The sequence below is a fragment of the Pongo pygmaeus genome, chromosome 3 (genome assembly GCF_028885625.2).
Source record: "Pongo pygmaeus isolate AG05252 chromosome 3, NHGRI_mPonPyg2-v2.0_pri, whole genome shotgun sequence".
In the NCBI taxonomy this organism is placed as follows: Eukaryota; Metazoa; Chordata; class Mammalia; order Primates; family Hominidae; genus Pongo; species Pongo pygmaeus.
This window is the reverse complement of record NC_072376.2, coordinates 181,309,489-181,322,488: the sequence shown is the minus strand read 5'-3', so window position 1 is coordinate 181,322,488 and position 13,000 is coordinate 181,309,489. Positions and strand designations below refer to the sequence as shown.

The window sequence follows — 13,000 nt, the reverse complement described above, 5'->3', positions numbered from 1 at the left end:
GAGAATTGACTGTATGGTCAAATAGGTAAAAGTGGCCTCCTAGGCAAGAAAATAATTATTACTAAAATTTAAAATTATTCCTTAATTTATTTTTAATTTTTGTGGTTACATAATAGGTATATATATTTATGGGGTACACAAGATGTTTTGATATAGGCATGCAATATGAAATAAGCACATCATGAAGAATGGGTTATCCACCCCCTTAAGCATTTATCCATTGAGTTGCAAACAACCCAATTACACAGTTTTAGATATTTTAAAATACACAGTTGTTATTGACTATAGTCACCCTGTTGTGCTATCAAATAGTATGTTTTATTCATTCTTTCCAACTATTTTTTGTACCCATGAACCATCCTCGAGTCCCCAGCAGCCCTCCACTACCCTTCACAACCTCTGGTAATCATCCTTCTACTTTTTTATGTCCATGTGTTAAATTGTTTTGATTTTTAGATCTCATAAATAAGTGAGAATATGCAATGTTTGTCTTTCTGTGCCTGGCTTATTTCATTTAACATATGATCTCCACTTTCATCCATGTTGTGGCAAATGACAGGATCTCATTCTTTTTTATGGTTGAATTGTACTCTGTTGAGTATTTGTATTATATTTTCCTTATCCATTCATCTGTTGATGCACAGGTTGCTTCCAAATCTTAGCTATTGTAAATAGTGCTGGAACAAACACAGGAATGCAGATATGTCTTTGATATATTGATTTCCTTTCTTTTAGGTATATACCCATCAGTGGATTTTCTGAATCACATGGTATAACTCACTTTTTAATTTTTTTGAGGAACCTTTAAACTGTTCCACATAGTGGTGGTACTAATGTACATTCCCAGAAACAATGTACAAGGGTACTCTTTTCTCCACATTCTTGCCAACATTTGTTATTGCCTGTCTTTTGGATAAAACTCATTTTAACTGAGGTGAGTAAAATTATTTCTTAATAGCACTAAGTGGTCTACAAGAAATCAACATTAAAGACACAGAGAGATTAAAAGTAAAGAATGAAGAATTATATGCCATGCAAATGCAATCAAAAGAAAGTTGGAGTAGCTATGTTAATTTTAGACAAAGAATACTTCAAAGCAAAGAAAACTATCAGGAATAAAAGGGTTATTACAAAATGTTAAAGGGGTCAGTTCTCCAAGAAGATATAACAAACCTTAATATGTATGTGCCAAACAACAAAGTGCCAAAAGAGATGAGGAAAAAATAATAGAATTGCAAAGAGAAATAGAAGAATCCACTGTTATAACTGGGCAATTTAACACCTCTAGAGTAATTTTTCAATTACTCTATAAGTAATTTTTCAATTACTCTATAAGTAATTTAAAAATCCAGCAGACAGAAAACCAGTGAGGGTATCATTGAAATGAACAGTACCATCAATCAATGGGATTTAATTAACATCTATAGAATGCTTATTGCCACAAAAGCAGAATACACATTCTTCTCAAGTTACATGGAGCATTAACCAAAATAGACCACATTCTGGACCACAAAACACATCTTAACAATTTAAAATAATAAAAAACATACAAAATATGCTCTGAGGCCACAATGAAATTAAACTAGAAATCAGTAACAGAAAGATGGCTGGAAAAATCACCAAATATACACAGGTTAAACAGCACACTTCTAAATACACATGAGACTAAGAAGAAGTGACAAGAGAATTTTTAAAAATTTCAAACAAATTGAAAGTAAAAATACTACTCAAAATTTATGAGATGCAGCAAAAGCAATGCTTAGAGAAAAATGTATAGCATTGCATATAGAGAAACAAAAAGAAATCTGAAAGCAAGAATCTAAGCTTGCATCTTAGGAAACTGGAAAAAGAAGAGAAAATTAAACCTAACATAAATAGAAGAAAAGAAAGATTAGAGCAATAATCAATGAATTTGAAATTGGAAAATCAAGAGAAAACATCCATGGCACCAAAAGCTAGGTTTTTTTGGGGGAAACATCAATAAAATTTATAGGTCTTTAGCTAGGATAAGGAAAGAGAGAGAAAGCAAGAGAGGGAGAGAGAGACAGACAGAGAGAGAGAGAGAGAGATAAAACTTACAAATATCAGAAACAAAACAGGAGCCATTACTACCAATCTCAATGGACATTAAAATCATAAAAAAAATTATTAATAACTCTAAGACCACAAATTTGATAGTCTAGATGAAATGGATCAATTTCTTCAAAGACACAACCTACCCAAACTCATAGACAATCTGAATGGGCCCATATATATCAAAAACTTAAGTCGGTGGTAATTAATAACCCACAAAATAGAAAGCAGTAGGTCCATATGGCTTCATTTATGAATTCTACCAAACTTTTAAGAAAGAAATATCAATTTTCTACAATCTCCTTCAGAAATTAGAAGCATAGAGAATGCTTCATAACTCATTCTACTAGGTCAGCCTTACCCTAATACCAAAACCAGAGAAAGGCACAACAAGAAAAGAAAATTACTGACCAACATTTCTCATGAGCATAGATAGATGCAAAAATCCTCAAAAAGTTTGAAAGTCAAATATAATAATGCATACAAAGCATTATATTTCATGATTAAGTGGGATTTATTCCAGATATGCAAGGAAGTTTCACCATTTAAAAATCAGTTAATGTCATCCATTGCATCAACAGGAAAAAGGAGAAAAATCACGTGATTATATCAACAGATGAAGAAAAATCACTTTACAAAATCCCATACCTATTCAAGATAAAAACTGTTAGCAAACTAAGAATAGAGGGGAACTTCTTAACTTCATAATGAACATTTTCAAAAATCCTATAGCTTGCATCACACTTAATGATCAGAAAGATCAGGAACAAGCTGAGAATCTCCACTCTGAATAGACTGAGTGTTTCAAAAAAGATTAATTTTGACTTGTGTGCTCCTTTGTCAAGATTTAAGAATGTAGGTTAAAAATGATTTCAGTTGTCCAGGATCTCAGAGGGCTGACCTAGCAATTACACATGTTAATAGATACAAAATAAAACTGGTGATAAGAATGCATGGGCAGGAAAGCATCTTCAAGTGGTGAGAAATTGGAAAGCAGACTGCACTATTAGGGAATGTTAACTAATAAGTGTTTCTTTCGATAGATGATGAGTAAATTTTTATACAACTTAAAGCAATTTCTATCAGAGCTACTCATTTTCATTTGTTTCAGAATACGTTTTTGCTTTCAGATTTTTCTAAATAAAACACAGTAGCTAAGAAAAACATTCGTAATTGTCTTTTTCAATAACACTTCGCCAGAGTCATGGGGATGGATAGACCTTTAAGGCAATTTGAGCTGTGTTCATGCTCTGGCATGCTACAGTGGACACCGTGCAATCAAAGCCCAAAACCTCCTAACGTACTTCAGCCTAATACACTGACAAGCAACAAATTATGATGGTCAAAATGAATCTTATTCTGACCCTAAAATTGCAACGACAGGAACATTGAAACTGGAGCAAAGAAAAACTTTTTGGTGAACAGATTGCTGTGACCCATAGTTTTAAAGCAAAAATTGCACTCCTCAATAAAAAGTTAATTCGTAACTTTGTGTTAACTTGTCTTTCTATTGTTCTAGTGATGACTGATATTTTAAAAGGCATGAAAGCATTGCAAACTCCTAAAGTCAGTTTTAGCGAGCATATTTCAAGTCCTCTATTGTTTTCCTATGGGATACTGCTAGTGAATAAAACACACAGATGTGCATTCATGCATACACACACACAGTCAAGTTCCTGCAAAGGCGACCTTGTCTTTAAAGTTAAGAGCTTGCTTTCTTATGAAAGGTTTTGCATGCCTTATGCAAAGATTTCTTTTATGTTGTCTATCTTTGCGCTCATCAAGAGTCTTCTTAAAACAGGTTTTATTGTAGGAAACTATATGAAAGTTTAATACCGCCATATGATATCTTAAAAATTATATATATATATATTTTCTTGTAAAAGAATCCCCAAATTTTCCTCCCTTCTTCTGTCTATATATGCTTTTTCTAGACTCTAGTCTCATCCATTACTAATCACCTCTATGTCAAACTCCAAGCTCTGGGAGTTCACAGTCCAGTCAGCAGGTAAGACAAACACAAGCACAGTACAAATGAGATTAGGGGAGTGAGAGGTAGGAAGTAAGGCGCCTGGGGGGTTGGCATAGCTGATTGAGCTTGCAGTGCCCAAAGAAGGATTCAAAGAGGAAGGCTCATCTGAACAGATTCTTGAAGAAAGAGAATTTAGGTGAAAAGTAGACAAGAGAAGAAAATAGCATTCCAGGCAGAGAAGTGATTGGGCCAATTTACAGAGATGTGAAAAGCAGAGTCATTTGAGGGAAGAGCAAAAAGTTTGATTTGATTGGAAGTGGAAATAGCAAATAGCAAATGAAACAAGCTAGAAAACAGAAGCAAAGGTTAAAAAGAATGCTCTATCCTGGATTAAGGTGTTTTAGTAAAGATTTCATGTAGTAGTTAGTGATGAGGCACTTAATGGATTTAAGGCAAACATTTTAAGATTAGACTAGCAATTTCTAAAGGCAAATTTGTTCATTATTGTCTTTTTATATTATTTTTCTTCTCATTCTACTTCTTTGCTCAGTTTTTTTTTTGTCTAATCTGTATCTGTGTTTTGTAAGACATCAACTATTTTATACCCACAGTATAGTCTTAAAACATGGTAAAGCAAAAAATAATCACAATAAAAGATGGTAGAAATAATCAGACTTACCAAATCCTTGGAGTGCTCCTCCTAGCATTTGGGCATCCATTATGGGATTGAAATTGGGAGCTGGGAAGATGGTTCCTTGCACCTGGTGGGAAAATCAGTGAGAAAGTGATTGTAATAATTCACGTTAATGTTTCAACATTGTGGCCAGGCACAGTGGCTCACGCCTGTAATCCCTGCACTTTGGGAGGCAGAGGCGGGTGGATCACCTGACGTCAGGAGTTCAAGACCAACCTGGCCAACATGATAAAACCCCGTCTTTACTAAAAATACAAAAAATTAACTGGGCCTTGTGGCGCCTGTAATCCCAGCTACTCAGGAGGCAAAAAAAAAAAAAAAAAAAAAAAAAAAGTTTCAGCATTGTTTTCCAGACAAATGAAAATGAAAGTATATTGTGTAAATTTAAATTACTACAAAACATACACACAAGGACTGTTAAACAAATGCCTTACTTGTGTGTCAGTTGCAGAGAGAAAATTTGGTTGAGTTCATTTTATCTGTTGGTCTCTACTTGTTTGCATCTATTATTCAAATAAGGGACTGTGATACCAAAATCAACAGTAAAAAAATGGAAGAATCAAATTAATAATATATACCTTCTTGACAAACAGTAAGTTTTTTTTTTAAGGAATGGAGATTATTTTATAGAAACTGAAAAAGGGTACCATATTGGTGGGATTCATTTCATTCATATGAATTAGAAATGGTACCTGCTACTACAGCTTTTTTCTATATAAGGGACCCTAAAATTATATTAGAAAAACATAAAAATAATTGAATTTGGATTATGAGCTTCATAAATATCCAGGTGATATAGATAAGGCAGAATTATCTAACCAAAGCTCATGGCTGCAGAGGTAAACATAAAAACCTGACTGACATTCTATCTAAATTCTCTCTCTTGACAATTATAAAATGGTAGAACATTTAAAGCAGGCTTGTGATCCACATGGTGCATTATTTTAGACTGAACCCGTCAGGACTAGGCAACGTATAATCACACTCAGCACAATAGAGCTGTCAATCAAACTTTATTAAGAAGGGCACCTCTCACTGTTTGTTGTCAGTATGCCCAGACACATTGGGGAATTCATGCCTTCCCACAGCAGATGAGTCTTCTGGGCCCTGACATGAACTCAGACATTCCTATTAATTAAGTTAATTAATTAATGAGAACGGGACTAGACCATAATTTCTAGCTAAATGAATATGCATATACTGATATCAAAATACTTGTAAAAGGAATTTGAAGGACTAAGAACTGAAAACTAAGAATTGAATTCAGTTTGGATTCTACCTCACTGATACTAATAAATATGAAGTTGTCTATCTGAAGTAGACCAAAAAACATGATGATGGTGATATGTCTATATTTTTATTCTTAGAGGTACAACTAAATTAGTGGAATTCTTATTCTGTGAATTATGCAGATTCTTTCAATCATTATACTTATCATATTTAATGTTTTGCATCAGGAAAACAAAACAGAAATAAATATATCAGACAGACTCATAAGAATTACCTTGGAGAAGAAGGTGTGGGGGAAAGAGCTGGTCCTAGATAAGAGGGTGTAAATTTCCCCCAACCACATCTATGAATGAATAAGCGATCTGGGAAGTGGGACTGCAGTGTTTCCACAGCTGATTGTATATGAGTTAAAAAAAAAAGAGTTGGAGGTGGTAGCCACAAGGTTACTAAGTAAGAGAGTGATACAATTTGATTTGAGTTCCAGTGGTAACACTTTATAACAATGTAAAGAATGAAACAAAAAGAAGCAATACAAGTTGCAAGAGTGGGTAATTTAGAATGCCAGTTGAGCTATAATGTAAACTTGAACTGAGGCAAACAGCATGTTTTCAATAAATACAGATTTCTTGGTTAACTAAATGTAACTTAACCTACTAATTTTTTTGAGACACATTTTAACTTAACCTAATAATGGCAGTTTACCCTGAAAAGTTACCTTGAACAGTCAGAGACTGTTTTAGGAGTTTTCCAGAATTTATACTTTTTGAACAATGCCCTTTTTATATGCATGACTATTTTTTTATTCTGGCCTTAGAGTAAATTGGAAATTTTGAAAAAATGTACATTTTTCAATGTGACAGTGAGAAATAATGTATATCTGTATGTATTAAGATTTTTTTCATTTCTTTGGAAGTGGCCAGATTTAGAAATAGTATAACTTGTCTAAGCCAAAATAAATTGTAATACCTGTCATTTCTATTTAAATTCTTACCACAAGGTAATCAAAATATAATCTTTGCTTCTAGTTACATAAGAATTTAGGTTTTGGAAAACGAATAAAGAATACTCTCCTTTTAGAAGACAGAATAAACAGCCACATAAACTTACTATACAGAAGAGCATGAGTAATTGTATGTTTAAAATTTAGTTCTAGAAACTATCTCCCCGCCTCTGCAAATAGATATCCTTAAATGACAGAAAAATTTCAAATTTATTAATGCCTGAGACTGAGTACAGACTGAAAGAAAACACTTGTTTTGCACGTGAAGTCGAAAAAATTATTTTTACTATCTCATATCAATAGGTACACCAATATATGGATCATATTTCACTTATTCATAGCCAATTAGGTGGCCAGGATTCATAAAACCACGTCCCTCCAGATTCAGCATCCCTATGCTTCCCACATTTGAATACTTTTTCTCATGTGGGTTTTGAGTCACATGCACCTTGGCAATCTGAGTGCCTCAAGACTTTTTGAGTTTGAAATGTCAGCTAGGCAAGGTGACAGTTTGACTAACAAGACACCTGCTGGAGTGTGGGTTTCAATGGATAATTCAGATGTTTGAAGTAGCTTAGTTTTAGTGCAGTTGATATTAGATCTCTAGTTAATTAAAGACTTTAAGAGTCCTAAAAGGAAATTGTACATAAATCTTAGGATTTCCTTTCATGAGGCATTTACCCAGAACATGGCATTGGCTTAACTTTGGAGCATTGCTCCTTGGATTTTACTTTGGACAGAACTAAATGCTCTAAATTCTCCTAAAGGTCTTCAGGCATTTACCACCCTCTGCCTCATGTCTCCCAAGAGTTCTTCCAAAGTGGTTTCGATGGCTTTAAACACAGCCAACATTAAAGGGTGGATTACTGAGCACATTGTCTTCCTTACCCTTCCGCAGCTAACGAGCCCTTCAGTCCCATTCCCTCGTTCCTAGCCTCACAATAGTTTTCATGTAATTTGCCTTCTTTTAATTTCTGTTACTACTACTTAATACAGACCTTTGCCAATTTTTCTTTGAGTTATATCTTATAAGCTGCCAAGTAGATCCTATTTGTCTACCAAAATGATCCTTCTAAAAGATCAATGTTATTTGCCCTTCCATGCTCAAAATTCTTAATGCCCAAAACAATGCTTCTCAATATTTGTTTTGTACTCTGGCCCACATGAAACATGGTTTTCAGAAGAAAAAAACATCCTTGGGAGCATCTAGGCTTATGAACATGTCCCAGTATGCTTACTTTAATTACATCCCATTCTTGTCCACTCAAGAAAGTATATTGCAATCCAACTGGGTGAGAGTATCATACAGGCAATGCAGGAATCACATAGGATAGAAAAAGTCAAACTTTGGTTCTTCAATATTAAACATTTTCAATGCATGCTGTAACATATTCCTGTGACTCAGAATAGATGACTCAAGGGATTCAACTCAAATATTTTAAGAGTATACAATATTCTTCATGACCTGATTCTTTACTCCCTGGATAGTTTCATGTTTTATTTTCTCTCTCCTGAGCCTCTCTATTCCTACACCGTGACTCACAGTCACACACTCCAGCTGAAAGGAACTTCTGTGTCATTGTTCATTTTGTTCCCTCTGTTTGAATATTTCCTCCTCAACTCGCATCTCTTGATTTCACCTTATGATCACGGCGAACGTCTATACAAGATGTTATCTTTCAAGCTTTAGCTCCAGAGTCATCTTTTACATGCAGCCATTCATGATGCCTCTAGTAGACTGTCCACTCCCAACATGGTGCCCGCTATTTTATCCTGGGCACGGAACTGTAGCACACGCTACTACAGCATCAATTGCACATCAGCAGAAAATTTCCATTTCTAATTCTACTGGGTTTCTGAGAATAATGGCTCCTATTAACAGGGCTTCCTCAGTTTTCTTAAGAGTAAACCTGAATGGGAGTGGCTGTGCAAATATGGAAATAGAACTGTTCTTGCAAGTAAAGGAGAAGGATTTGGATCTCCAGGAAATAATTTGGGAAGACACCTAACAAGGAACAAGAATGGAAAACGAGGCAAAATTCCTCTCTGTGACCTCCCCTTACTAGTCACAACTTTTCGTTAACATTTGTTAAAAGGTTGTTATAAGTGATTTTTTTTTTATAGAAGCTGGGGAAAAGAATGAGTTATTTGGGTTTGTCTGGGTGAAAAAAAAAATAACAGGCTGACAAAGGCTCTCTTCAGTTTAAACTTTAGTTAGTTAGTCAAACTGCAGTTGAGCACCTCTGAATCCTGTTCCCAGCTAGACATCTACATTTGGGGGTCTCTGTTAGTCTTGGCATCACTCAATTGTAATGACAATCTTGCTAAGTCAGTTTAAAGAAAATGTCCTAAATGTGATTTCTGATGAACCTCAATGTCCGATCAAATTCCTCATCCCCCAAGTGATGGCTGGTCACTCCAGCCTGCCTTCAGCAAGATTCCTGTTAGGTATATTAAACCAGAATCAACCCTCTACTCTTGATGCTTAATCTCAGTATTTTTTCATTCCAGATGCCTCCCTTGAATATAAATCCCCACTTATCCATGATATATTTGAAATTGCGCTCAGTTCTATTCAATACTGAAATCTCTTTCCCCCTATTGCAATAGTTTCTAAATAAAGTCTGTTTTTGTTTGTTTGTTTGTTTGTTTTCCATTTTAACTGCTACTCAGCTCTGGTTTCTTCAATAATGCACAGCTATAGAGCTCACGTGGGGAAAGAATCAAGGCAGCATAACATGCTAGGAGTTTGAAGAAATCTGGGAAGGCTTTGGACTCCACATTGCATATCAGGGTATTTGAGGCAATCTTATGCGTAGACCCCCACAAAAACCTACGTGGTTTCCTGCTTCTTCTAGGCTATAAGCTCTCAAAACCATAGATTTTGTGCAGTGTAATTCTATTAATAATACTGTATTCGATTTGAAATAATTTCTGACTTTGCCTTTTCAAAGTTTTCAGTAGACTGGCAGAATTTTGATTACACAAATTCCTTCACAACATTAACTTGAAATGACGCTAAATATGTGATACGATTTGGATATTTGTCCCCTCCAAATCTCATGTTGAAATGTGGTCTCCAATGTTGGAGGTGGGGCCTAATGGGAGGCGTTGGGGTCATAGGGGTGGATACCTCATGGCTTGATGCTGTCCTTACAATAGTCAGTGAGTTCTCACGAGATTTAGTCGTTTAAAAGTGCGTGACACCCTCCCCGCCAATCATCTCTCTTGCTCCTGTTTTCACCATGTGACAGTCAACCTCCTGCTTCACCTTCTGCTATGAATAATGCTTCCTGAGGCTTCCCCAAAGGCCAAGAAGATGCCAGCACCATGCTTGTACAGCCTGCAGAACTGTGAGCCAATTAAACCTCTTTTCCTTATAAATTACTCAGTCTCAGGTATTTCTTTAAAGCAATGTAAGAACGGCCTAATACAATATGATATATTGACTTCAGTTCTAGGTATTCTCTCTCAGTAGTTGTAATTCACACAAGTGGAATTTAGTTCTATAATACAGAGTATTATATTGGGCTTAAAATGTATGTGCAAGTTTCAAAGTAAATTACTTTCTAGACAATCCAGTAAGAGGTAACTATTTTCTAATCACCTGATCTCAGTCGGAAACTTCCTCTCCATCCTATTACCCTTATATTTCTAATGAGATTAGGAGGTTTAGAAACAATATCAAGACACCACTGATCCGAAGAGACTTCAATGGATATGGATTTGAGAGAATGAGTCTCATTCACGGAAGGTCAAAATGGAGGAGTAAAAAGCTGAAAAACTGGCCGGGGGCGGTGGCTCACGCCAGTAATCCCAGCACTTTGGGACGCGAGGTGGGTGGATCACAAGATCAGGAGTTTACGAAACGCCTGGCCAAGATGGTGAAACCCCATCTCTACGAAAAATACCAAAAGTAGCGCGGTGTGGTGGCGGGCGCCTGTAATCCCAGCTACTCGGGAGGCTGAGGCAGAGAATTGCTAGAACCCAGGAAGTGGAGGTTGCTGTGAGTGGAGATTGCACCACTGCACTCCTGCCTGGGTGACAGAGTGAGACTCTGTCTCATAAAAATAAAACAAAACAAAACAAAAAACAAAACAAAACAAACAAAAAAGCTGAAAAAGTAAAGGGAATGTTTCCCTGTGAAAAGAACATGTTCAATGAAAAAAATTGAGAGTATATGGGAAATAAATATTTTTGGTGTATACTATAACATATGAAAACACGACTTTTAATATTCTAAAACAATGAAACTTGGAACTTTGTTGAATAAGCACCAAATGTTCTCAATTTTTAGCTCTAAGCATTTAATTATTTGATAATGTGTTTTTAATCAAATTTTTGAGATTAACTTTGATATTATTAAACGATAATTAAACTATTCACTTTAAAAGTTAAGTGCATTTTGATTAAAATTGTAGCCTACACTTACTGTAATTTTATAGAATTTAAATTTCCTAGATTCAAATAACTAAATGTCATGTTACTTTTTGAAGAAAGTTAAAATAAATGGCTAACATGTGTAATATAGTTTTACTATTGTAAATTAAATGCATATACACAATGGATTCAAGGAAGAAGATGATACATTGTATCATAAAAGTCTAACAAAATTCCATGGAATTTGAAGAAAAATGACTAATCTTCAAGTGAAAAATAGAAAACAGTTAATGCCTTGTTAGAATGTGTGTGTGTGTTTTTTTTTTGGTGTGTGTAAAAGACATATGTTTACTCAAAGAATGTAAACAATGAAGAAAACTACAAATAATTTTTAAAAACCCTCAGTCTCACTACTCAGAATTAAAAATTATAAACATCAAATGAAAACATGGTTAGGAGTATAAATATTTTTAAAAGATAAAATTGCTTTTTAAAAACTTTTATATTAAAGAAACAGAAATACATTGAATGAAGTGCCAAAAACTTAAGCAGACAGCTAAATGAATTTTTCCTTATGGGCCAAAGTAGCTGTGTCCTAGATCTGGATATAAAGCAAGAAATACGTTTTACTAAATGCAATTTGGGATAAATACTACTTAGATTAAATGAAAAAAAAATTAATGAAGTGATATTGAAAAAATGTACTGATTTTTAACAAATCCACTTTAAGCACTGTAAGTATTGACATTTTAAAGTGTCACTTTCAGGTTAGGAGAAGAAATAAAAACATTAACATTAAGTCATTATATCTTATAAACAATTTTTCAATTTTAGATGGATTCAAATACAAACATTATGTAAAAGATGAGGATATTGAACCTCCCACATTGCTTCCTAATTTCCCTCTTCTCCCTGTCAACATTGTTAGGTATTTTATTAACATTACGATGTCATCAAAATTTATTACATGTACATTCTGTACCATTACCATAATGACCACAATTGTCCAACAATATTCCAATAAATTTATAGAAATATATTAATAAAGTTAAGTCTTATAACCAGTTATTTACCCAGGCTTTTTTGTTCCTGAAGTGTTAATATTTTCTTAAATGAATTTTGCCAACAAGTATTTTTCCTCCAAGACGTGCTTATGAATGATGTTTTACTTGAGGTGAAAATTTTACGCTTGATTAGATTGCAACATGTGGAAAAACATTGCTTGGAAATTTTATATTTCCTGGAAACCAGCTTTAAATAAAAATTATTTAACAAGTTTTCACAGCTGGTACTATTTCTAGGTTCGAGGCTTCCTATTTTGACTTTTTTCCTATGAGTTTCACATTTATGAAGTTCATAATATATTTCAATGTTCCAGTAAAACCCCATCTCCATTAAGTCACCAAACTTATAAATCATCTTTCATGAGTTGCTGTAAATAGCTGCCATTTACGGAGTGCCAAGTATTGCAAAACTGTATTTCTCGGTATTGTATTTCATCCTGAAAGCTACCCTATGCTATTACAGCTATATTATTCCCCATTTTGTAAATGCAAAAAGTGAGACACAGCAAAGGTAAGGACTCATTGTGGCAATACAGCTACTTAGTGGCAAAGAAGAGGCTTGAATCCAAATTTATCTGGTACTGAGC

The 13,000-nt window shown here is 34.5% G+C and overlaps 1 protein-coding gene across 1 annotated transcript in view; it reads right to left on the bottom strand.

The window, feature by feature from the left end:
* Positions 1-13,000, bottom strand: part of ANXA10 (annexin A10) — a 99,958-nt gene that overhangs the window by 51,889 nt on the left and 35,069 nt on the right. The window contains exon 2 of the mRNA XM_054485747.1: positions 4,725-4,806. Coding sequence (XP_054341722.1) covers positions 4,725-4,806 — 82 coding nt within the window. The remainder of the gene's footprint in view (positions 1-4,724; positions 4,807-13,000) is intronic.